The 27,391-nt window shown below is 27.7% G+C and overlaps 1 protein-coding gene across 1 annotated transcript; it reads left to right on the top strand.

Moving 5' to 3' along the window:
* Positions 1–27,391, top strand: LOC107448579 (meiosis-specific coiled-coil domain-containing protein MEIOC). The gene is made up of 11 exons (XM_016063838.3): positions 1–390; positions 4,241–4,529; positions 6,111–6,339; positions 10,057–10,291; positions 10,998–11,177; positions 11,262–11,432; positions 13,174–14,168; positions 14,266–14,350; positions 15,231–15,365; positions 21,623–21,803; positions 26,053–27,391. The coding sequence occupies exons 3-11, from the start codon at positions 6,137–6,139 to the stop codon at positions 26,448–26,450; spliced, it is 2,583 nt and encodes an 860-aa protein (XP_015919324.1). The 5' UTR covers positions 1–390; positions 4,241–4,529; positions 6,111–6,136; the 3' UTR covers positions 26,451–27,391.

Genomic DNA, 27,391 nt, shown 5'->3' with positions numbered 1-27,391 from the left:
AATAGCCCATTGTGCAGCTCTAGTGCGACGTAAATTAACAACAACAACAACAACCATATTAATTAAGAAGTTAAAGCTCATAAAATTTTTGAAAGCGGCTGCCGAGGCTTTCCATTAAAAATGAAGATCTAGTTTAGTTCAGGAATACAACAATACTTTGCGCATGCGAGTTTGAATAGAAGAAAACGAAACTGAAAAAGAAATATGTGATGGGAGATATTTTCTGCTTCATTCTCAGTTAACTTGCATTGCTCCCGTCAAATCTTATTCTGCACAATGGTGAAATACTTTTTTTAGCTATCAAATGCTAATGGAGCGTATTATATCAGCTCTAAAGAATGTTTTGATGTTTGAAATTTAGTCTTCAAACTCTTACATGATGAGTTGTTGGTATGTCAAGTAACTGCTCTCGAGTACATATGGCATTAATTTTGGCATTATTATTAGTTTGTTTGTCTTTTAATTTATTTTAAAATTTAACATTCAACTTATATTAAATCAGTATTGAATGTTAATTGACTTTTTTAACGTTATTGTTTAATTACTGTTGACATATATGCTATTATGAATCGTCATTATATTATTTTGCTTATTTTTCCTGATAAATTCTGTTGTTCAGGCTTGGAAAGTCTATTGACTTATTGATGTCTAATGGTAGTTAATACCTCCTGATGAAATATTTCTTCGATTAATGATATTTTAACTGGGTTTTTTTCTCACAGAATTGAAAAATATTTGTCTATTTTTCATAATGCCTTACAGGATTGCTTTACAAAATAATTAATAGAATTCTCATTTATCCAAAGTATGTTTCTAATTAGTAAAAATTTATTTTTAATTAAAATTATTATCTTTTTTTTATATATTTATAATTGCATATTTTTAAGTTAGGTTCTAAATTATCATTTCAGTGGCTGATTGTAACAGAGCTTCACATTATATTAATTTATTTTAATATGTTGTGATAATTAATTGCTGTCCTATATAATTTTGTTACTTGTTTGTGATATAATAAATTTGTTTCAACCTAATCTGATTCAAGTGAAATAAATAGTCAAAAATGATTTTGTTAGATTGCACATTCAGGGTGATTTTAGCTTTTGTTTTAATTGTAACTTTGCATACCAAAATGTATGTTTCATTGATTTGAACCACAAAAAAAGTATCTGTTTGAAACTATAGACTAATATCATAGAAATTGTTTGAAGACACTGAAGATTATTAATTCAAATTCTTTCATGATTATTTAGTAAATTTTAATTAGTATAAGTTCCATTTCAGACCAAAATGGTTTGTAATAGTGTTTTTTCTGAAAAGGAGGTTCACAGTTTGGGCTTATTTCATTTCATTACATGCCTAAATACTATTGTGTTTATTTCATTTTAGTTGTGGCATATTTCCGCATTGGTAACTGTTAGTGCCAACAGAATGATCTTCGTAAAATAGTTATCAGGCCTTAGCAACTTCCTGCCAGCGGCCCCAGAGAAACTAAAAAAAATATCTATCACTGATTTGCAGAACTAAATTTTAAAGGTATAACCCATAGCCATCTTCGATGAAACCTCTAAATATTTTATAGAACAGATTTATGTAGCATCTGCACCTGATGTTCGGGGATTTTTTTCCCCCGCTAACAAATATGGGGATGCAAATACGGTAATAAATACAAATATGATATACACAGATTATATGGCACATTCTTTTTGTTGTTGCTTTCATTGCATGGCGAACACAGAATCAAATATTTCAAGCCTTTTGAATTCAAATTTCACTTGTCTTATGGTCATTTTTTAACACAAAACATGCATTTGATAAATAACTGCAAATCTGTGACAACCCCCGGGGAACTGTTTTGTATGCACTTTATGTCGAAAACGGAATGAAATATTTCAGCCTGTGAAATTTGAAGTTCACTTGTATTACCATCAATTTTCATTTTTATATATACATACATTGTAACCTAAGGGACCACATTGTCTACCCCTAATAATCCTATAATTATCTCCTTTGGTGGGGTACACTATTACTCGGTAATATAATATGTGGTCCAATTTGAATATTACAGGTCTATAATAAGGGGATATATAGGACCATATTATAATACAGAATATTGACATCGAATTTTCTCATCAATAGGGGAGGGTATGCCGCCCAATGGTACTTAACCTTAAAAAAATATGCCGTCCAATGGTATTTAACCTTAAAAAATCCTCAGGGTATACCACGCATTGGCACTTTAATTTTTTTAAAATATCAGTGTATGGTACACTGCGAAGAGTGGCATTTTACCTTATAAAAGCATTAGCACTTAACCATTAACATTGACACTTAATTTAAAAACATCAGGGCATAACCTTAAAAAAAACATCAATTTTAACATTTAAATAAATTAAAAAATTACTACAGATCTATAATGAATCATTATCCCAAAGCAAAAAATTTGTAAACGATCTTCATAAAATTAGCACAAAATTTCATTATAAAATCTCCCAAAATATAAATATAAAAAAACTCTCCTTGATGTTAGAGGGTAATCGATTTCCAGAAATCTTCAAGTTAAACACATAATAAGAGGTATCCACAAATATTTAAAATCTTTTATTTGATGACATCATGACCTTTATTTAATATAAAGGTACATCTTAAAAATTCCAACATTCAAACTCACACAAATACAACTATAAATCATTTCACAAAACCGAAACCCCTACTAAAACAATCAGTCTACACAAAACTAATGTCATGCAAAATTCAATCCTAAAACTAAAATTAACTTCCTGCGAGAAATTATACATAGGAAAACTAAACACCAATTTAGATTTATGATCCTCCCTATTTTCCTAAATACATGTGTACAGTTATATCTAGATAAATAATACCAGCAATATCTAATAACGTCAAAAATAGTTGGGCAATTTTTTACAGCCTTCAAAATAAGTACCACTATTAGTTCATTCACTAAAAATAATTATAAAAGTATTCACCTTCTATCCTAAAAGTGAAAACAAACCCTACCAAAGTTTTGTGCTCTTCCATGATGTCTTAGCATGCCATGACTATTTCTTTTTTTTACGTCCAGAGCTTGTTTATTTCCTTAAGATTTAGATCATAACACAGTTGAAACAATGGAATAAAAACAATATAGAATATTTTTAAACAGTTCTTCACTTCATTTTTTATTTGATGAGAAAACAATTTAGTTTGTATGTGGCTTTAAGAAAAAGAAAAGATATCGCTTGGACATAGAACTGTGATTTACGTTACGTAAGCTGCAAATTTGTAATTTTACAAATTTTTTTTTAGTTATTTTTTTCAGTTTTATGAATAAATTTTTATTGAATATCTATAGGAATAAATATTGAATGATTATAGTTTTGTCATAATTAAGTTTGTATCACTTTTTTTTGGAATAGTGAAAAATGTGTTCAATCTTGTTTTTCAAACTGACTTGTACTTTAATCAAAAGATCTAAGTTTTATTATTATGTATTTATAATAATAATACATGAAATTAGTCTTTAAATTGAACTCATATAAAGATTTAATTTTTACTGAAGTTCATTTTAAAATACTATGTTTCCTTTCATAAAGATCAAGAGGAATGTGTTTCCATCAATCTCCTCTTTATCCACATTTTTTAAAGATTTTTTTAGTCTTCATAGCATGTTCTCTAAAACTTATATCATTTATAAGAATTTTTTTGAAACATTAAATAAAAATATAAATTTCTTAGCTCAAATTAGTGTAAATCAATGCATTCATATCATCCAGAGAAAGTTATAAATGCCTCTTATTCTACTGCCATCTTTTGACAGCAGAGAAAACCACTGCCAGGAATATGGTAAATAAAAATGAAAAGGTAGAAAAATAAAGAAATAGATAATAAAAATTTTAAAAAAGGTGAAAGGCGTTAAATCTTATAGTTTCCTCGAGTAATGAAAGGGGTCTTGATGTCTTTAATTCCACCTTGTTGTATAATGATTTATCAGATTTTGATAATGAATATTTTCCTTTACTGAATTATTAGTACTTTTAAGAGTGGTGAATACATAATACTCTTTATAGATCTTTACTATAAAAAAGTAACAAATTACGGAAGAAACTTTCTCACAAGTTAGCGCATTTTACGAAAGAGACAGCAAATTTAAGTAATGACTAATGCTCTGACTAACAGTAAAGCTTCTCATGTGATAAGTTATTTTTGTAAATTGAATTTTTCAAATGGATACTTTTATTTTCAGATTCGTATACTTCAGAGGAGTTCTCCTTGAACTAATTGTTTTCGTATAAATGTTTGCTACTTTTGTGGAGGCATGAAAAATTATGGAAAAGAAGTATCAGTTCCAACTATTGGCATGCTTGTTCTGCTTGGACTAATTTCTTAGTTTTTCTATTTCCTAACTTTATGTGTTTTAAATTATAATCTGAATAAGTTTGAAAAATATTGTGAGCATGTCGGCTTTGATGGGTATTAATTTGAATTATACTGCTTCTGAGTTTTTACTTAAAGACTCGGCGTTGCCCTAAAGAGTGAGTATTTGATATTTTTCTAAATAAAAATATTTTTTTAAGTAATTTTTTTTTTACTGTTGATTTAATTTTTTTTTAAATAGTACATAATTTGTTTTAGTAAATTGAGACTATTATTATTCTTTTAAGAATGCTAATATTGTTTGTTATAACAATGAAGCCAGTAGACAAAAATGTGTTCTTGCATCCTATTATTATTAATGTCACCCAAGAGGGCTCCTTTATACTCTTTATTAAGTTTTAGATTTTTTTAATGGTTTTTAAAGTGTGAAGAACAATTTAAATAGTAAAAAATGCTTTTCAAATTATAGAAAAAAGCATTGCCCCCCCCCCCAAAAAAAAATTTCGTTTTTTTTTTTAAAACAAAACTCCCTGACCCAACATGTTTTTAAAAGATTATGTATGAAAGAAATATGAGGCTAAATAAATTATTTATTTTGGGTAAGTTTCAGACTAAATAAACTTATATAAGAATAGTGGGGCTGATTTACTTCTTTAAACAAGTAAAACATCAAAAACTATAATTTTTGTTAAGCAATTTAATGACTTTAATAAATAAGTTTTTTTTTTTTAATTTAAGCCATTCTCTTGTGCTGGATACTTTATTATTTGATTTTAGGTGTTATTATGTGCCTTTGAAACAATCACAGAAAAGCATGGGGAATCCACCTGTACCCTATCTTCCTTATGTAATTTGATCACTTGTAATTTTATATGTATGTTTATTTATAAATGCTTCTTCTTTATAATGGCTAATAATAATCCATACACTAGAATTTTGGGTTTTTGACATGACTGATAAAACCATGGTTTAAACTGTATAAAACCGACAATCTTTAAAAACTTGCATACCCTGGTATTTTTGCATTTGAAGGTAAGGCAATTCAAATTACAAGCAAGTCACTTTGAAGCTGATAACTTTTTTTAAACAAGCAAAGTTACACATACACACAAAAAATGATTTTCATATTTCTTGATATCACTAAAATGAGTCCTTTATGAAAAAAAAACTGCTCTCAAGCATCAGACATAATTCGTAGTAACGCTCAGCCACAGAGGCATTCTCATCATGTAGATTGACTGACCTATATAAAGGGCCATTCTCACTGCATACGGTGCACACACCTTTAATCAGCATCAAGAAACTATGAGAACCTGATTGATGAAATAAATTTTTGCATGAAATTTTCTCTTGACGACTGTTTTCTTTTTTTTTTTTTCCTTGACGGCAATTGGAGCAGCGGCAACTGCATGCGGGGAGGATGCTCCGTGAGATTTGCCCCAATCAGTTCAATATCAAAGAGTTAGTTTTTTAATTTAAATAGATAATTTCGAGTAAATTAGACACTTTGTGATGTTAATTATTAATCTTTTTTTTTTTTAAAAAAAACTAAATAAATGAGACTTATGCATGATAGTTTAATTTTATATTGTGGCATATATTCATTTGATAATCTCAATTTCATATTTATGAAATAGAGTTTCTGACTTCTGTATGTTGTAATACTTTTTTTAATTATACTTAGTTATCAAATATACTGTTAAAGAAATTTCTTTAAATATTAAATTTTTTTTTTCCAGCTACTTTTAAAAAAGGTATCATTTTAATGACAATGGCTCTCCAAGCTTCTGCTTCTTGTGGTGTAACTGAAGGATTTTCTATAACTCGAGCTGGAAATGATAGATGTGGTCTTGATGATCTTGTTTCACGAATTGTTGATGATGAGCATTTAAATACTGCTCTTTTGCAAGAACATGCAGAGTTTTTAGGTTTAACTTTAAACAATGGGATGTTTGCTACGTCTAATAGGTAAAGTTTTTATAAATGGACATGATATATAATTTTTGTTTGTTATTGAATAAAATACTATATTTTAATGTTGACCCAGAATTAGTTTGGAACAGTGTTGGGATTTTGACTTTAAGAAATTGATTTCTTCCATGACACTGAAAGAAAATGGGAAAACGAAGAAATGGAAGAATCTGAACGAAATGGAGTGAACTAAAATTGACTAATACAATTGTTTAACGATAACTGATAAATAAATAGTTTAAATTTAATATAAATAAAAAGAGTAAAAAATTATTTTACAAAAACACCTATTTTATTATTACATATTCTAATTTCATGTAGAATTTGAAAGCCCATATTTTTATTTTTGTTATCTTTATTTTCCTAAATACATCTGTATACTTATATCTAGATGATGTCACATTATATTATTTTCAATTTACTGAATATTTTTTAAAGTTTTAATTATCTGAAAAAAATATATTACTTGGTAAAAAAAATTTTTTCAAAATTATTACTTCATTCAAATTTTTTTCAATTGATTTTTATTGCAAGTTTTTTTTAAGGCCAATGTAGTTTTTAGTAAGTTTTGATATTAATTTTGTTTTTTGAATTGTTTTCTTTTTTATTTAATTCATTTTCTTTTTTTGATTTATTTCACAATAAAATAAAAACTAGTTTGGGCTCTCAAAATTTATAACATTAGTAATATTAGTAAATCGCAAGCAATATACTGTAAAGCTAACAAAATATGAAAGGAAAAAAAACCTTAGCTATAACATTTATATTAGAAAACTTACAAGTTTTATTTTTAAAAAATTAATGCTTACAACTTTTAACGCAGAATTTTTACTCAAGTATTAAAAAAGCTTTAAAAAGTTTACCACATAATTTTTCAAAAATAAATCAGTGATTTGAAAATGAAAATTCAGTAATTTGTGAATAATAATGTACACTGTTTAATACTCTTTAGTATAAAGTTTATTTTATAAATAATAATTAACTTATAATTTTGAGATTAGATATATAGGAATACAATTTGTATTAAAAATATTTATTGATAAATACCTTTATTATACCATCTTTTAATTTTTTTTAGTATTCATATCTAACAGAATTTAGTTTTGAAAAAATTAGTTTGCTGTTTGTTATTATGATTGCAATGTGTCATTTGTAGTATAAATAAATGTTGTTTATATTTCTAAAATAAAGTTCGACTATACTCCTTTATGTAAAACATTGAAAAAAAATCACAATTGTTTTCATTCCTTAAGAGTGCATTAAATTTCTTTTCTTTCCAATTTTTGCTTTTTTATTTTCTCTTATTTAAGGATCTGTTAACTGACTGGAAATAATGCTATTATTTAAACTAGATTGCAATGATAAATTGTTTAAAATATTAAATTAATACTTGATACTTCTTTATTAAAAAGAGTTTCTTCCACTTGGATACGAAGAAACCTATTTCTTGTGCTATAGTTTTTCCACAGTTTTATTCCACTGTGGAAGACATTTGCCATACATAATTTTGATTTGCTTAAAAAACTGGTTAATTCTTTCATTTACCTTTAAGAAATTTAAAATAACACACGTCTTTAACATCCTGTTATTATTCCCTCTGCACCTAAGTGATCTAGCATAATTATCATCCCTTTTAAACTTTAGGGCTATATGAGTAGAAAGGGCTAAACTCTTGATAAGGATATGTTGAAACCCATTAAAAATCATAAAGAAAGGAATGTGAAAATCCCTAAGACTTTATATAGAAACGCTCCCAAGTAATTTTAGAAAACCATTACTCTTTGTTTATATTTCATTATAGATCAATATTGAAATCTTCTAACTTCAAGAATTTTTTACTTTTATTTTTGAGAAATCAAAAGAATATACAATTAATGTAATGTTTTTGCATGTAAGACATTAACAGCTTAAAACAAAGCAAAACAAGTGACAAAATCTACAGTTTACCTATTCAATTTTAACTACTCTAACTGACATAACTGAACTTTCATTAACTAATTAAAAATTGGGTCGCTGAAAACTTTTGTGTAATAATTTTAAAATTACTTGGAATCAAACTTCAGTGAAAAGAAATATCTTTTTACTCACAAGTAATGAGCACAACTGTGGAAATTTACTTACGGATGTAACTTAGTATATCGTTAGGATACCTTAAGAATGTCCACTCTTTGTAATGATGAAACACAATAGCCAGCCAATTCTGAAAAATTCGCATTTGAAAATTTAAGCTCACTTTATATACTAGTTAAATTATCACTTCATTAGTTGTGCAAAGGCCTAAACGATAGGGTATCTGCCTGACTGCAAGTCACTTAAGGTTTCATTCACACAGTAAACCTCTTTATTTCTTATATATATTGTATTTTTTCAGTTAGGTATTACTCATTTAAATTACAGTAATAATCAAGTAAGACATTTTAAGAATCATGTTTAATTGACAAAATCAAGAAAATAAATTCTTGTGAAGACTGTATATTTAAATGCAAACAATAGTTCATAAATTTTCCTTGCCAATTTTTAAAAAAAATTATAGTTTGTGATTGGTATGCCTCTAACTTTTCAAGAGATAGAGATTTTTTTAGAAATATTAATGAAATGTGTATTTCCGAAGATCAGTTACAAAAGCGTTATTCATGTAAGCAATCATTATTTCTTTAACTATGATAGATAACAAAACTTTTTGTTTTAAATTTTTTTCATAATAATTGTCATCTTCATCAAGATTATTGTTCGTATAATAAAGCATATATAATAAAGCTTATTGATAAAAATTCAAATATTATTTACTAATATTAGCACTTTTTATTAATATTATTATTATTTCAACCATAATTTTTTTATTGAAAGGTTAAATTACTGTAAATTAAATATCAAGAATTAAGATAAATAAAATAAAATATTTAAATTAATTCTAGTATTTGTAAACAGAAAAATCTTCATTGAAAAAAAGCAAAGGAAAAGGAAATAAAATAATCACTGCATGAATCAAGCTCCAAGTTTCTTGTAATCAGGCAAGTACTCTACCATTAGGCAAATACACTGTTGATGAAGTAAAAATTTAACAAGCATATAAAGTGTGTTTAAAGTTTCAAGTGCGTTTTTCTCAGAATTGTCTGGGTATTGTGCTTTAATTTTTTAAGGGCGAACACTTAATGTACGCAACTAATATGCCAATTATCATTTGCACAGGTTTCAGTATATGCAATAGGAGACTGGCACATTCAATTTGGACCATATCTGTATTTTTAATGCAAATCGTCTCAATAATATTGCAATTTCATTGTTGTAGTTTTTTTTTTTTACCTTATGTCCAGCATGTCTCTGAACATATTCCTTTAAAAAAAAAATTTCTGATGTAGTGCTGTAAAGTTTTTTAGAAGTTTTTAGAAAAAAAAAATTCTTTTAAATCTATCACACTGTTGTTCCTTCTTATCTTTATAGAATGAAAATTATTGGTTTTGTAATTTATTATTTTTTTCTATCAAATGAAGATATTGTAAGCTATTATAGGTTCGAAAATAACTTCTTCATCTTGTTGTTCTGTAGTAGAGGCGACTCTAGCTCTTATCTAATAGCATTTTCATAACTCTCCATATTTTTCATAGCTTGCTGTTTTGAATGTCCTTCCATTAAATTAAATTACTAGCAAAAATTAGAACATCTTAAGAATTACAAAACTGATTGCTAGTTAATTTATAAAAATTAATGTTTCAGAAATATTGATTTACCTTCAAAAGCCATATCTGATGTGCGGTGTAATAATCTGAAAAAGGGAGGTCATTCTCAAGAATTCTTAGCACATTATAACAACACTGAATGTGACAATATTGGCTTCTTAGAAAAATCAGCACAAGCTCAAAACTTGGGTCCAAATACTTCCTTCAGTTCTTCATTTGATCATGAAAACTGTGATGTATCATCCTTGAATTTTCAAAATAAAATGTATCAGGTATAAATTTTTAAATTAATTTCCTTTAATATTTAACTTTTGTGTTTTAAATGTAAAGAAATCTGTACAAGTAGATGCTTTTATAGCAATTAAATAATGAGACTGCTTTGATTTTCTTTTCAACTATAGTGGAGAAATGGTATGCTGCTGTTTCCTTTATTCATTGTTATTTCTTATGTTCTACCTAAGAATGTTAAGTTCAGGAAACATATAGTTTAACATTAACATTCGGGGTGAAAATATCAATAAAATGTTTCACGACTTTATCAAAATCTTATGGCCTCTATTAATTAAGTCAATTTAACATGCTGTTGTGTAGGAAATGTGACAAAAGTACTAATAGTTCAAGTGTATGGAACATAACAAAAAGTATTCTCAGATTCTATGTAAAAACCATTTTTTGAGTCATCACTTGTATTTGCAATAGTCTTGTGTACTCGTGATGTAACGATCTTACCTTATAATCTCCATTTTTGTTTGAACTACTGGAGTTATTATATTGAGGATCAACTGTATTACCACATAAGGCTATGAAATTTTTTTGAACAGAATGGAAGAAATTTCCCTTTTTTAAATTTCTATTTTACTTCAATCTTTCAGCTTAAATCAAACGATTGTTTTCTTAACATCAAAAAATATGTGAATGTACTTTATTTATCTATTTTGGTCCAGTTTTCTTTGTATAATAGACATTTTTAACATCTAGGTGCCAAGACATGCCCGAAACATGTTTCCTCAAGATGATGGAAATTCTATAAATTATGATGATTGGGGAACATTTGATGCTTTACAAAAAGCAGATAACCAGAATGATTTATTCTGTGAGCCAGATTTTCCATTTTCAGATTTGGATAACAATACACTTTGTGATTCTATCGATCAACAGGTACATAAAGTTTAATATATAATTCAAAATTTTAAAATTCAAGCCAAAATTTCATTGACTTATATTTTGATTCAATTAATTTAGTTCTGGACTCAGGATTTTGGTAAACAAGTATCAGAAGCTCTAAACATGGCTAACAATGCTACTTCGTGGTCCCCACTTGCAACAACTTCATTCTCTCATCATACCTCCAGTCAGATTAATTCATCAGCTGTTTCATCTCATGCTCAGATGAATGAGTTGTCTAGAAAACAGGTACTTTTTATTTAAATCTGATAGCTATTGATCAGTTTTATGCTTTTTTTATTAAATGTTTTTTTTTTGTGTTACTCATATATTAATTTATAATGAGACAATGAGGACATTAAGTTATACAATATTAACATTTGATTATATTTGAAGGGCTTAAGGCAATATTATGTTTAATCTCATTTTCATTGTAAACAAAATTTATAAGGTACCCAATGGAGACAATACTAAGGTAGAATTTGATATAAAAATTTAACCTTTGGAAAACGTTTGGTTTGTTTAAACCCATTTATACTCTCTCATCTGTTCCCTTACCTGTATGGAAATTTTTCGAATCATTAAATCAGTTTAATATATTTGTTTTCAATTTCATTTTATTAATAAATGACACATAGACTTGTATGATTCTATACAATATAAGTTAATTTTTTGGAAAAGATGATTTGATTATTGGTAAGGAAATGTATTTCATGTTATATTTTTAGCTAATGAAAAGGGTTTATGGTAAGCCTGACCCTCCCCCTAATTATAAGGGTATACGGGATAGTCATGATGAACTCGCAATGACAGTCCCCCTCAGGAAAGGAGAGGCAGGTTCTAATCAGCACGAGTGCTGGTCGAGCAGCAGGGTGAAGCCCCTCCTTGGCTTTTATTTACAAAACTCATTGAAAAATTACTAGCATTACAACATTGTTGAACATATTATCGCTATACAGACTTAGCATTCAAATTGGTTGGAACATTAATATAAAGATGGTTACACAATTCTATTCTGAATGACAAACCAAAAGGTCCTTTTAAAATTTATGAAAACCTAATTTGTAGAATCATAAAAGGAGATTAAAATTGAAAAAAGGCTAGAGGAAAGAGGTTTGTAGAATCATAAAAGGAGATTAAAATTGAAAAAAGGCTAGAGGAAAGAGTTACTAATGAAGACAAATCTAGGTGTAGGAAAATAAAAATGAGGTAACTTAAATGTGTAAAAATTTCATAATATATAATTTCGTAATTAATCTAAAATTATCTTTTATAATTTTAAATCATTATGTTAGCCCCTCTCTTGTAAAACATGCTTTCCAATAAAAACGTTTTTACCTCTACAGCATTGGGTAGTATGCATTTAGTTAGAAATAAATTATTGCAACTGCTTTCTTTATCAAATAACATTTAAATTTATAAATTTTTGTTGATCAGATTTTTTTTTTCAATTTTAGTTAAATTCATATAACCAGTGGAAGTGTTCTAATTTCTTCCTTTTCTTAGTGATATGATGTAATTTTTTATTGTTTTCTTATATCCTCAGAATGACAGCTAAAATATTGATTGTTAGATCATCTTATTATAATTTCCCATTATAAAATGTCTACACACACTCAGATGTTCTTTTTATTTTTTATACTTGATTAGCCCTATTTATTCTGTTTCAAATGCAATTAATGAAAACTTTAGTAAGAATTACAAAATTTTATTACCCTAGCCAATAATAGATTAATAAGCTTTTTTTAAAATATGATTGGGCCTTGTATTATAAACCTCATATTCAGTTTAATTTTCTAAATAAGTATTAAATAGTCGTAGTCATTTTTAATTTCATCTTATTGCATTGAATTTAACTGCACGGTGAATGCAATTTGTTAGTATTTTTATAATTTAAGTTGAATATGTAAGTTTTATAAACTTTTCTAATAAGCCTTTATGTAAACTCTTGTACTACTATATTTTATGTATTATAGTATCTTTTTTTCAGGACCGAGAAAAACTTGTTAATGGTGAAGTTCAAATGATGCTTTTAAATGAGAATCATTTTAATAAAGACAATGGACATCCAAACAATAGAACTTATAAGCCAATTTCATCTGCATCTAGCTCAAGTTCTGATTCCCAAACTGATATTATGACATCTACTCTAAGTCAAAATATTTTGAATATGGCCAATATATCGGAAGCACATGATTCATTTTCTGCTGCATCTTGCCATGGTATTCATGGGATAAATTCATCACCATCATTAAAGGGCTCAGTTTCCTCAATAAATAGAAATGGAACTTTAAACCAAATCTCTCCAGCTTATCAGAATTTCCCTCGTAATTTAAGTTCTCGTTACCAGACTGCTCAAAAAGCTATCTCATCTTCACAAATATCTACTGAAAATGATTGTCTCTGTCCAATGTTTGATAATAGTGCCAATACTACTTGCAATTTCGACAATATTTCATCAGTTCGAAGTGGACATAACTTAAATAAAATACAGTGTCAGAGGTCACATCAAGCCAGCAATTCTGGTTTTTGTTGTTTGAAACAGCCAGAGTTTCTGAAGCATTATGTACGCGGAAATGATATTTCATGCTTAGACAAAAACTTATCTTCATCTGATATAGATAAACCTTTATTAGGAGCCATTAATTCCAATAGATTACCCATATCTCCTGAAATTCTTCAGCATTTATCTGCTCGTACTTTGGCAGGATTATATGCTTTTGGCTTATATCATGATATGTTGCATGCTGACTTAAGTAACTGTGATGGAGGACCACTCACTCTACCTTCAGGGATGAAATATCCATCACATGTTTTTGGTTCTTCTCCAATATCTGAATCTCTTTTTGAAGTTTATCATCCGTATGATTTTATTCATCGTAGAGGACCATCATCTGTCTATGGAACTAATGACATGTTTTTTGACCCTACATCTTCAGCTTTTTTCTCTGTGCCACCTACTTTCATTGGAATGCGCCCTCTTCGGTAATTAAATATCAGCAAATTATAATTATATTTCACTATTTGTTACCAAGGTTATAATCTCCTTTACTGAGTATTTTTTTTTACATTTTCTTTTTAGGCGTAGCGGTCCCTCAAACGAATTGCATCTTCGACTAGAAGAATGTTATGAGCAGTTTAGACATCTTGAGAAAGAACGAAAAAAGGTATTAATTTTTTGTTTTAGCATATGTTTAATTATATTTATTTCATTTAATATTTTTCTGCATAAAAGTTTAATTTGATAGCAAAGGAAATTGTTATTTCACAATATCTAAGTTTGTATTCAGCTTTTAATAAGTTTCTTTAAATTCATATTGAAGGTTAAATGTCTAATAAGAATTTTTATATACTGTCTTTGTCAAAAGTCAGAGCATAGCCCTATTATCCAAACAGAAGACCCTTTATCAATTCAAAACTTTGTTTATTGGACTTATTTTCAAAATAAGCAACATTGTCGATAGGGGAAAATAAAAATAAACTAGCCTTTACATTTCGACCAATTTATTTGAGAAATATATTTAGTAACAAACAAACAACTAATGAATAGACATTGAACTTAGCACACTATGTTTTAGGATGCATCTGATAAACAACACGTAGAAGTGTTTTAAAAAGTCCACATTATACGTCGCATATTTATTACCATGGCGCAATTATTTCATTAATCCTGTATAAAGTTCAAATTAGATTTAAATCAGTGTTATTTAACCCTGCGATATTCATTCACTTTAACCAGTTGTATTGTATTATCAAATGCTAAGGAATGTGAAATAAGAAATGTAAATTAACTTTGATTTGTTCTTATTAACACTTTATAAAAGTTGCCCACATTAAGAGAAATCTTACTTATATAAAACTGTGGATTATGATGATTTATTAAATAATTTTCGATACTGTGTTGTTGATTCTGTAAAATATTATAATACTTATAGGATTTTCACTCTTAACTATTCATTCAAATGACTTTTTTTTCTTTTTGTAAATTTAGTGCTTAAATTGCACGTATTGAAACAAATATATTTATATCAATATTAATTTATTTAGACTGAAGCAGAACTAGCTCGCCAAAACCCTGGTAAAAAAGTTTCCAGCACAAACACTATCCCCATCCCACGCTTGGCAGCTAATCCATCGCGAGTTGATCGTTTGATTATTGATGAACTGCGGGAGCATGCTAAGGTATAGTTAGATGTTTTTTGTCACAATACAATAAGTGTTTAAATGAGGAAGAAATGTAACAGTTTCTTTTTCCTTTAAAAATTGTGTTACATTATTGTGTTAAAAAAAATTGTGTTACATTAATATATTAAATTAACATAGATGTTAGGGATATACTGAGCTTGTTCTATGTATCTCATAAAATCATTGTAAAAGCTTGATCAAGACTGATTCAGGCATAATAAAAATCTATATTTATAACCTGAGAAGAAAATGAAAATAATTCTGTGCATCAAATTACAGTACTGTTTTTTCTTGATGCTGGTGTTTGATCAGTCTTAGTTAACTCTGTAATTGCATAATTTTGAGAAAAATGTTAATAAAAGTACCCAGTTTTTTTATTCTTGAATATAATATAAAACTATGTGTATGTGCAATATATAAGTATGTATGTGCAATGTATGTCCCAATATATAAGTGGAATTTTCAAAGCTCTGAAATTTTATGAAAATCAAGTAGACATTCGTTGATAGTGAAATATTGATGCACTATAAACGAAGGGATAGGTAAGAATAACTCTGTATCTATTTATTCCTTTCAAAAACCCTTTTAGATGTGTTAATGTGTTATATACAATTAATTTTGCATTTTTCCTCATCACATCTTCTTTACATATAAAGTATTTTTAGAATCAATTCGTTAAATTACGCTCGGAAGAAAAATTAAGAATAAGAAAAGTTAAGATAATTTATTCAAGAGTATTTCAAAAAATATATCTCAATGAAAACATAAAGCTGAAAATTTAAAAATGCTAGAACATTATCTGTGTCAGATTCAATAATGTTAGCTGTATCATCATACAATATGCATGAGTTCCACAAAAAATTTTCTTCACCCCTATCTACAGAATTCAAAATTCCACACTTTTTGAAAGGTTTTGCAATAAAATGGAAATTTCCATATTTAGTTTTTTCAGCAGTTGAAAAATATACCCAACTTGCTAGAAATTTGGTTATTTGTTTAGTTGGAGCATTGTCACCATAAACTTCTACAAGCATTCGATGTGCTCAGCTGCACTTTTCTTCCAATTAAAGCAGAAGCATAAAACCTCCCATAAATGCTGCATAGTTACCACAAAATTTGACCTATTCAACAAAGTAAAAAACAGGGTTTTTGTATGAAACTCAAAGCGATATAATCTGAATATTATTGACAGATGTTTAACCTCTCTGAGACCACCGAAACCAGCTGTCGCTATGAAACATTCATAACAGCCAGAGCCATCTTTTGAAAATGGACTGAACTAATTTGTACTCCCAATAGTATAGAATGTCATTATAGAAAGTCAAATTAATCAAGTCAATAAAAGCAAAAAAAAATGAAGTAAATCTTATTTCTCTCTTATTGATTTAATAAAATGAGATCACTCAAAATTCAGCAGGTCTAACAAATGCTACTGTAAAATTTTTAATCTAAATATGTTGCTAGTATTAGCATGTTAATAATATTTTTCTTTAGAATTAAATCATAATTAAACTTATTGAAAATAATTTATTCTTCCAAAATATTTTTTATTGGAGCATTATCATTTCACATTGTTTGTTGTTAATCTAAAGGTATGCTATGGCTAGCTAATATTATATGCTCTTTTTTAAAAGATTTTTACATGCATGTAACATTATATACTATTTAATCTTCGGTGATACTTGTTTTATCCCACCCTTAGAAAAGTTTTATTTTAAATTATCTAATCAGCATTTTGTATTAGTATGTATCAAAAAATATTATTCATATTATCGTTTGAGAAGATCACCTGGTTTTGATTTTTTAAAGATTTTGATTTTGTTAGTCTTAATCATTTAATGAAGAAATTTAGTTTTAACTCGGACTGTGTTTATTATTGTATTCTACCGAGAAAAAAATTAGGGACCAAGTTCAAGAATTTGAACGTTATCTGATCATTATTGTGTCATCTATTATAAATATATTATGTAGTGCATGAACTTAACATTAACAAAAAAATATTTAAAAATCCTATCTTGAAAAGGATATAAATTCCTGGCTTTGGATGTAATGTTGAATATTTGGTATTGTAAGCTAAAAAGTACTTTATAGGATAGGAAAAATTCCATATTTTGATGTATCACAAAATTTTTTAATATCTTATACGTTTATTTTAAAAATGTAGTAACATTATTAAAAACATATAAATACACAATTTCAATTTTATTCTTTATGTATATCACAATATTTCTTAATATCTTATACGTTTATTTTAAAAATGTAGTAACATTATTAAAAACATATAAATACACAATTTCAATTTTATTCTTTAAAAATTTTAAAACCAAAAATAGTTCATGCTACCCTGTCTAAAATAATTATCTTCTAAGCATTTAAATTATGTTTCTACTAAAATGGCACAAAATTATTATGAAAACAAAGTATTGTATATTTTTTTACATGAGTAATATGCTGTTTCATAGGGTTAAAGGGAAAATCTAATCAACCGTTTGAAACTCTGAATCTAACGTGCACAAAAAGAAGAAAGTAATAATTATTAAAAAGATAAAAGAAAGATAATTAATTATTAAAAGAAATATTAAATTTTGCCTAGTATGATTGAGTAAATGAAGTTCAATTATTTATTGTATTCCAGTCTATAGCACAAAATTATTATGAAAACAAAGTATTGTATATTTTTTACATGAGTAATATGCTGTTTCATAGGGTTAAAGGGAAAATCTATTCAACCGTTTGAAACTCTGAATCTAACGTGCACAAAAAGATGAAAGTAGTAATTATTAAAAAGATAAAAGAAAGATAATTAATTATTAAAAGAAATATTAAATTTTGCCTAGTATGATTGAGTAAATAAAGTTCAATTATTTTTTTGTATTCCAGACTATAGCACAAGATTATTATGAAAACAAAGTATTGTATATTTTTTACATGAGTAATATGCTGTTTCATAGAGTTAAAGGGAAAATCTAATCAACCGTTTGAAACTCTAAATCTAACGTGCACAAAAAGATGAAAGTAATAATTATTAAAAAGATAAAAGAAAGATAATTAATTATTAAACGAAATATTGAATTTTGCCTAGTATGATTGAGTAAATGAAGTTCAATTATTTTTTGTATTCCAGTCTATAGCACAAGATTATTATGAAAACAAAGTATTGTATATTTTTTACATGAGTAATATGCTGTTTTATAGGGTTAAAGGGAAAATCTAATCAACCGTTTGAAACTCTGAATCTAACTTGCACAAAAAAATGAATGCATGTGTAAATTTTTTCATTGGTAATTTTATGGAATCTAACTTTTGAAACCGCTTAGAAAATGTTTCAGATTTCTTTCTTTTTTAAAACAAAGGAAGAAAAAAAACGCATATATACTATTAATTTATTGTGAAAAAATACTGTTAAAAACCGAAAAGAAAAAAAATTAAATATTTGTGGAAAGGTTTTCAATGCGTGACCTTGAACAGGAAGTTTAGTCACAATGAAACTATCTCTGCTTTTCAAACATTTATATGTGATTAACTACTGAACCATTTTAAAAAGGTATCTTTCTCGCCTCTTGCTGAAGTTCTCAAGGACAAATTATTCTTTCAAGTTCCGACGAAGTTTTTCTATTGAGAGTTTTACAGTTTGTCATAATTTAACTTGCTGGGCACAAAATAAATTGTTACTCCTTCTCTAAAAGATAAAGGAAAACGAAATCATTCCTGCCTCTTCCACAGGCGAGGTGGCATTTCCTGCTTATTGTTGCGTTATCGGTCAGAATGCGTTTTGGGAGGGCTCTTATTATTTATTTTGGTTACTGTCATTTTTAAAATTCTTGACAATAGTTATTTCAAACACCTGCAGAAAGACCACACCATGACTAAAGGAAATGCATGTCTTACCATCATTGTGTCAATAGAACTTGTATAGATGTGTCTTATAACAATTGATGACTTAAAAATTTCATATGGACATGGAAATCGTGAAATACTTCTCAGAGTAATGACGAAGTGAAATAACTCAGGGGATACTTTTTTTGAACAAAACCTTTCCTACTAAAGATAAAAATAAATAAGAAATTAAGAGGAATATTCCTTTTTGTATTAGAAAAAGAAGGGAAAAAGGAAAGTATAAAGAAAACCAATCAATCTATAATTGCAAAATTTCAAAATTGAATAATATCTTTATTCTTTCAATATGGGGGTCAAATGTAAGGTAAATGGAAACGTGGCAAATTTTTTATTGCTCAATATTTTTGCTGTAAAAAAGATTTTACAATGGAGTTTTTTTATTCTTTGAACTTACTTCAAACATATTCTTTATTTTCAGTGTCTTTATAATTATCTTTTATATTTCTAATAAGGTCTCTATAAAATATACTTGCAAAATCTTAATGAATTTCTATTTAATATACGCGTGTAACATTTCTGTTTTCAAAACAGAAATGAAGGCGAAACGTTCTCGGAAAATTTTTAATCAAAGAATATTTATATTTTAATTTTGTTTGAATGTTATAGACGCTACTCTAAGGGGAAAACTAACAAGTTAAATGAGTAAAAAATGTTTAACAAAACAAAATCTACATTTGCTATTCTTTTTCCCAGATAAAAGTACTTTCGGAAATGTATAAGAGATACAATGTTCATCGTTTCAAATTCTAATAGTTTGCTTTACAAAATTATAAAAGCTAATTAGTGTGTTCAAGATTTTAGGATAAGAATAGAACTTCAAATAATGGTTTATATATTCGAAAAAATTAAAAGAGATTTGCTTATAACAGATTATTAACAATCTTTCAGATGCAATAAAACGCACGTTTTATAAGAGCACATGCACATTTTAAAATGCACATTTTATTAAAATATTTTTTTTTTATTCTCTTTTAAAAAATTTAAAGAGATTTGTTTATAATAGTTTATTAACAATCTTTCAGATGCAAAAAAAATTCTTATTTTATATTAAATTAGCAACATATTTAAATCATTTTTAAATGAATGCTTTCTTTGCATTAGAAAAAACATCACTTTATTAAGTAAAATTAATTTAAAGCTGTATTTCAATTTATTCTCATAATGTGATAAACGTCACATATAAAAAAATGCCAAAGTTTGCATAACTATGCCAAAACGTCTACGATAACGATATACATAACAACCCTACTACTTTTGCATCCTCGAAAAGTAACTCACAAATTACAACAAAACGTTTCCTATTCATAGCTTGTTAAAATAGTTACCACCCACTGACTGAGTGGGGGAAGAATTTCTGCAAAAAGGCGCCGTAACGAGAGGAGAATTTTTTCACCTGACTAGCCGCAACTAAAAGTTTAATATACCAGATTTAGATATGATTTAAACAACTCAATTTTTTATGATGCGGATAACTACTTTTTTACTTTAACAATGATGAGAACAGCTTTGAATCATACGATTATAAAATTTTATATAAAGTTTATTTAACATATTCTTACATTAAAATTTTTTTTAATGAATTGATATATTTGTTATAAATTAGTAACAATTTAAAATTACTGAACTCTATTTGTTTTGACCTTTTTAAAAAATTTATTCCTCATGTGTAGTCACTCAAAAATGTATTGATCATTCTTTAATAAACTAAATAAATTTCAAAAGTTATAATGTAATGGAAATTTTCTTTAAGTAAATAAGTTTTATTATTGCTAGCTCAAAAATGTTTTGATTCATGAATTTAGATCCATGAATAAAGTGCAGAAGCAAAAATATTATAAGTTAAAATTGCAGCATTGTGTTTAAAATTATATTCTCTTTAATATTATTTTCCCCATGTGTAATCATGTAATTTTTATTTACAATTCAAAGATGTATTGATTATATTTATTAGAATAATAAGCTATTAAGAATTATAAATTATTTTAAACTGTTTTGATTCATGAGTTTAAGCCCAGAGATAAAATTAAAATTACCTAGCTGTCAGCTTATATGATTGTTAGCTAAGATATGTACTAATATAATACTGATGTTAGGAAGAATTATATTATATTTTACATATATATGTTGAAATTATTGATTTGTCATGGTAAGTAAAGCAAATCTTTTTAAACGTAAATGTTATTACAATCAAGAAAATGCTTCCTCATTACTGTTAATGTTGGCAGTTAGGATGGTGCAAAAGATAAGTCAAGCATAAAGGAAGTCTTGACCACTATATTCAGTAAAACTGCAAATCCTGTAAAAATTTTATTTAAGCATGTTTTGTAATAAAAATGCTATTAAAAAAATTATTGCAGGTTATTACATTAATTGCAAAGATGGAGCAACTACGTAAAGCTGCTGTTCATTCGAATATCCATTTGACAATGGAGAAGTGGTTGGATGCAATTCGTAATGTTCAAGCTCGTAGAAGAGACGAAATAATCAATGTTGCTAATCGTCAACGCAGCTCAGCTAGCCGAATCCAGGAAGATAAAGGCAAGTTTTAAAATATTTAGTGTATACTTTTTTAAACAGTCACAAAAGCATTTTGAATTTATGTATTATTTTATGGGCATTCTTTACTTTTATTAAACACATATATTTTAGTGAAGTCATTGAAAGATCTTGCAAAAAATACTTTATTTGGCTACAAGCAGGGCTGCCAACTTTCATTGCTTTTTGGGAAATTTGTTTTCTAGTGATAACTAAGATTGTTTTAATGTATTATTCTTTGTTTTGTAAATTTGATTTCAAATTATTTTCTACACCACTAGGTTCAAATGATTCAAAAATTTATGTAAAACATCACTTTGCATTGCAAACAAACATTCCAAAAGCTTTAGTTTTCAATACCTACCCCTCTATAAAATATTTTCCAAAAAGCGTAGGAATTGGCATCCCTATATATTGGAACAAGTCATTTACCCAATTTCAATATTTTGAATAGGCTTTGTTTATTAAGTATTGATTATTTTGTCTGTTTATAACAGATGTGAGTAACCTTCAGAAAGTTGCAGGCTGTAGGTATTAGGTAGCTGTGAAAAAATACTCATGCAGTTTATTTTATATGCAATTGAATATGATAAAAACCTATTTATCCGTCTTTCTTGAAATTAGTGTCATTTTATACCTACTATTTACTTTTTTACGCCAGATATTCTTTCATACATTTTTAAAAGTAAGAAAACTTAATAAGAAGCAAAAATTATGGCTATGCTTCATATTAAATTAAGTGCACCTAAAAGGGACGAGACATGTGATTGAGGGTGCAATAGGACATTCCACAAACATCTGTAGTGAAATGCAGAAGTGTTATGATCATGGGTTTTAGTGACACATAACTAGTAATCAAAATTATAAGTTTGCTATATTCTTCACTATAAGTGAGTCGTGTAGAGATAAATAGTTCCTACGAATAAAACTCTTTCTGCAAACATTTTGATTTACTGATAAAAAAAAAGCTGACGCAACATGGTAAAATCCATTTTATTGCTGGTGAAATCAGATAGACAAAAGCAAAGCCTTGTTACACTATTTCTCTCCCACAAACTCAAAATTCCTCATTGTTTTTTCTTTTGTTTTTACCTCTCTCGAAGATTTGTAACCTAGTGACAATTTTTCTGAGACATCCATCTTATCAGATAGTAATTTTGGATAAAAATATAAATTTTGTCAATTTATTTTAAAATCTAGCCAGAAGAATGCTTTTTTCGCTCCCTTTTTGACAAAAACTGAGATTACTTATTTTCTTCACTGTAATCTTAAAATGGTCTGTGAATCAGAGGTTGCCCATATATGGTTTATTACTTTTTGTTGTACAGTAGTACACAAAATAAAAAATGGAACCTAAATCATTTTTAACCAGCTCATCTAATTTTCGTGCTCTAAGATGCAATCTTAATGGTTCATGGTCCATGCTTTGAATAGGCTGTTTAATTTATACAATCAGCATTCTGAGTTACAAAATCAGATACAAAATGTACTTTCTTTGCAAAACTCATCTTTTTTCCATGAATTTGGATTCTTGACCTTCAAAAAATGTGAAGTAGCCACATTTTAAAAAAAAGTAACCCAGTAATTTGGTCAAGAGAGCAGACGAAAGTTAGCAAAGCATGTGTTCTTCTCAAATTTTGTGTATTTTGCCATATCGTTTGAACTTTTTATACAAATAACAAATTTTTTACGTAAAATTTTAAAACTCCTTCATCCAAAGATAAATCCAGGTGAAGAAAAATTGTGATTATTATTTTATTATTGCTTAATTTTGTGATGGTTAAAAAATATTTGAATTGTGAGGCATACAATATTTTACCTCATTCTAAATTATGTAATTTTGAATGACAAAATCCAAAATATGAATGAAATCAACCACATTGCTTTTAAGTAATAAAATTTTAAAGAAATCATATCATTTCTTTTCAATTATCTGACTGATTCCCCTCAAAATTTGGATATTCTCATTTTAAATTACGTTGTTCAAAATAGTTTAAAAAGTTGTAAAATTTACAATTAAAAATTTTTGCCATTAAATTTAATAATAAGTGAATATAAAAATAACTTTTTTGCATGGAATTATCTTTGTATTACCAAATTTTATTATTCTGTGTAAAAAGTGATTCTGATTCATTTAAATATTTCCAGAAATATTCAAAATAGAAAATTAACATTACGAGGTCTTAACTTATGATTACTTCTTCTCCCAACTAAACTGTTAAGACCATATTTTCCATATTGTAACTATTCTTCTCATGTTTTGTTGTCAAGAATCGAATTTCCTAGAAAAAATGTATTTATTCAGAGAAAGTACATTTTTATGTCTGGTTTTGTATCTTGAAATGTTGTTTGCACAAATTAATTACTGGTGTATTTCAGGTCATTTTTTCAAACTGTTAAGAATGCATGTTAGTACATGAAAATCCCATCATAAGAATAAAATTCTTCAGGTGGTCGGCTTTTTATTTTGCGCACCATACTTTTTGTGGGTTTCACTCACAAAGCAGAGTACACTTAAAAAAAATTATTACACAAGTAAACTGGAGAATACATTTATTAATACTTTAAATGTTTAACTTAGATCTAAAAATCGTAATGTTGAACAAATATATAAAGAATCATCAGCAACAATCTTAATCCTATGACGGATATCAGGCCATCGGCCTAAGACTGAAAAGAAGGGCAGGCTGTTCATCCATCATGAAAAGAATTGTTTGTTCTTTTATAGAACACGATGTCTTACGTCACATTGATTATTACTTGACTTCCCTTCACTTCCATCCTGGAGACGAATCAGCAAAAGACTAAAACAATAAAGTTTATGACTGGAAATTACTTATTTCCACACTTTGTTTATGAGTTTAATGTGCATGCTACTGACTTTTGATTTAATAAGCAGCTTGTCAAAATGCTTTTAAAATTTCTCAATAATTAAGAATTTCTGGAATAAAAAATCTTCTTGTAAAAATCATTTAAAAAAATTTATTATTATTTAAATATTTCACTTTCTGAGCTAACAATTTCCAACTCTATAAGAACACTCTCTTGTTTGTTTTTTCAACACAAAGCAATTTTAAACTAATGCATTATGATATACAGTATTGAAATAAATTATCATACTCAGAGATTTTTAATGACGCCTGGTGGCTGAGTGGTAGCGCATCGCGCTGTCGTGCCACAGGTCCCTGGTTCGATCCTCGGGCCAGGCAAGGTTGACTCAGCCTTTCATCCCTTCAGTGGGTGGATAAATGAGTACCAAGCATGCTTGGGAACTAAACACTGGGGGTTCCACGTTCGGCTGACCACCTGACCTGAACATCTGCTCCTGCACCCCAGAGCCCAGGGTCAGGAAAACTGAGATGGGCACAGTAGGCCTTGGCCCTCAAGGGGTGTCGCGCCGCTAAGTTTAGTTTATTGATTTTTAATAAAGAATCTATCATTTTAATTATCAAGTTAATTATCAAGACGTAGTCTATTGAAGAGTATTAGAAATTATTGCATTTCTTTTTCTAAAAATCAGATTTATAAACATATAAAAGGGGAATCTACAAACATAATTACCATGAGCCATTAAGAATTTCTCTTATCTCTAAACGTCCTTTCATGTGTTCTCATTAAAAATGTTTGCGACCAGTGATGTTAGATTAACCTGATAAATTTTTAAATTTCTCTTTGATAGCAGAAAGATGAATACGGTGCCATTACCAGTGTTCTAGTGCTAAAAAGTTTTTCCCCACAAAGCAGTTCTCAATGACTGGCTGAGTAGGGGAATGAAAGAGAAAATAAAATTAACTCATTATATGCATACTTTGTTCTACCGATACAGAAAAACAGGAGAGAATTCTGGAAAAAAATTATATTCTATGATTGTAAGATAAATTTAAAAAATTTCACACTATTAAATACACATGGTATTCCATAATAATTGTTAAATATATGTTTAGAATCTTGTTTAAAAAAAAAGTAAACACACTAGGGGTAACAAATTAATATTAAAACAAGGAAAAAGCATAGTATCGAAATCTAATGAAACGCAACCAAGGAAGCTAGACTGCAAACACCAAAACAATTTAAATTTACAAATTAAATTTAGTGGTTTTTAATGTTAGCTAATTTATATTTTACTTAATTTAATTGTTGATTGCTTACATTCAATTTTTTATTCACTTTCTCATTTATTTAAATTTATTCATCGTTATAATTTTTAAAATACTATTTATTTAGTTTCTAATGATTATTTTTAATTTCTTAGATGTTGTGGCCTTAGCTTCAAGCATAATGGAGTTAACCAAAGCATCTCGACAAGCTCGAACTTCTATGTGGTGTGCATTAATTACTACAGTTCTTTTAGATGTTGATCCAGATATTGCTACTGCTCAGTCATTGCCTTCAGATTTTCAGGAATATGGTGCTGTTAGTACTGCTGAAGAAGCTCTCTTAAATAAAGATACTGTTGAATTAAATGACCATTGCTCCTCCAGCAAAGAAATTTCTAGTGTCAAAAACGAATCAGAAAGCTTATCTAAAGGTATGGCAGCAAAAGAAGAACCGTGTAACAGTGCAGCTATAAATAATATATGTCAGCCTTCCGAAGAATTTGAAGATGCGCCAAAACCCTCTAATGAAGTAGCAGATAATTCTGCTGCTTAAATTCTGCAGTATTTGCCACTTGTATTAAGAAATTCCTGTTACAGGAAAATAATTTGTTGTTTTTAGCTCTTTGAATACTCTAGAGTTTTGATGTAATTTACACTTGCTTTGCAAAAATTTCGTAATAGAGTGAGAAATATTATGCAATATATTTCATATTGCCTTGTCCCACTGAGTACCCCTTCCATGTTTTAAAAACAAATCATTAAACTCATAGTACAAGTGTTTTGTGTGAATGCTTAATGTGTGAAGATAGTGGCAGCTATGTGAAGTTGTCAATCCTCTGACTATTTGTAAAATGTGATTATCAAATTGTAAATGTGTGTAGTTGAATGAATTTTAAATATCCATGTTGCTTACCACATACAATGTGCAGCTTTGCCTTCTAAATATATATGACACCCTTTGTGATGTAATTTTTCTCATCCTAACTTTTTTTTTATCCACAAGTTTTGAAGATATGTTTAAAATTTAAAAAAACAATTTTTATTCTTTGTTTCTTTTTAAACAATATTTTCAAATTAGTTACGTAAAATGTTGTGCTTCTTTTTAATTTGTTTTCTTACTTACATTCATGACTTGTGTAAAATGTTCTTAGCTTCCTACATACTTTCCACTTTAAGATATCAAAAGCAGTGTTGTAGTGGCAAATTTTTCAATGGGAGAATGCTAAAAATTCCAAAATTGCATGATAAATAGCACAAGTCATTTTGTGAACAATACAGATACTATAACAATACAGGAAAAAGTATTTTAAGTTTAGAAGTAAACAAAATCTGAAGCCAAAGTTGTAACCGAACGTTTATTTTTAGATTTTAACCATAGTATCACTTGTGCTTAACTTAATATACTTCTCCACATATAGACAAATTTTAACAGAAGGAAAAAAATTTCAAATAAACAAAACTGCAAAATTGACAAAAAGATTTCGAAAAAAAAAA

The sequence above is a fragment of the Parasteatoda tepidariorum genome, chromosome X1 (assembly GCF_043381705.1).
Source record: "Parasteatoda tepidariorum isolate YZ-2023 chromosome X1, CAS_Ptep_4.0, whole genome shotgun sequence".
Lineage (NCBI taxonomy): Eukaryota > Metazoa > Arthropoda > Arachnida > Araneae > Theridiidae > Parasteatoda > Parasteatoda tepidariorum.
Note: the sequence above shows the minus strand (reverse complement) of the source record. Positions and strands in the feature narration are given on the sequence as shown.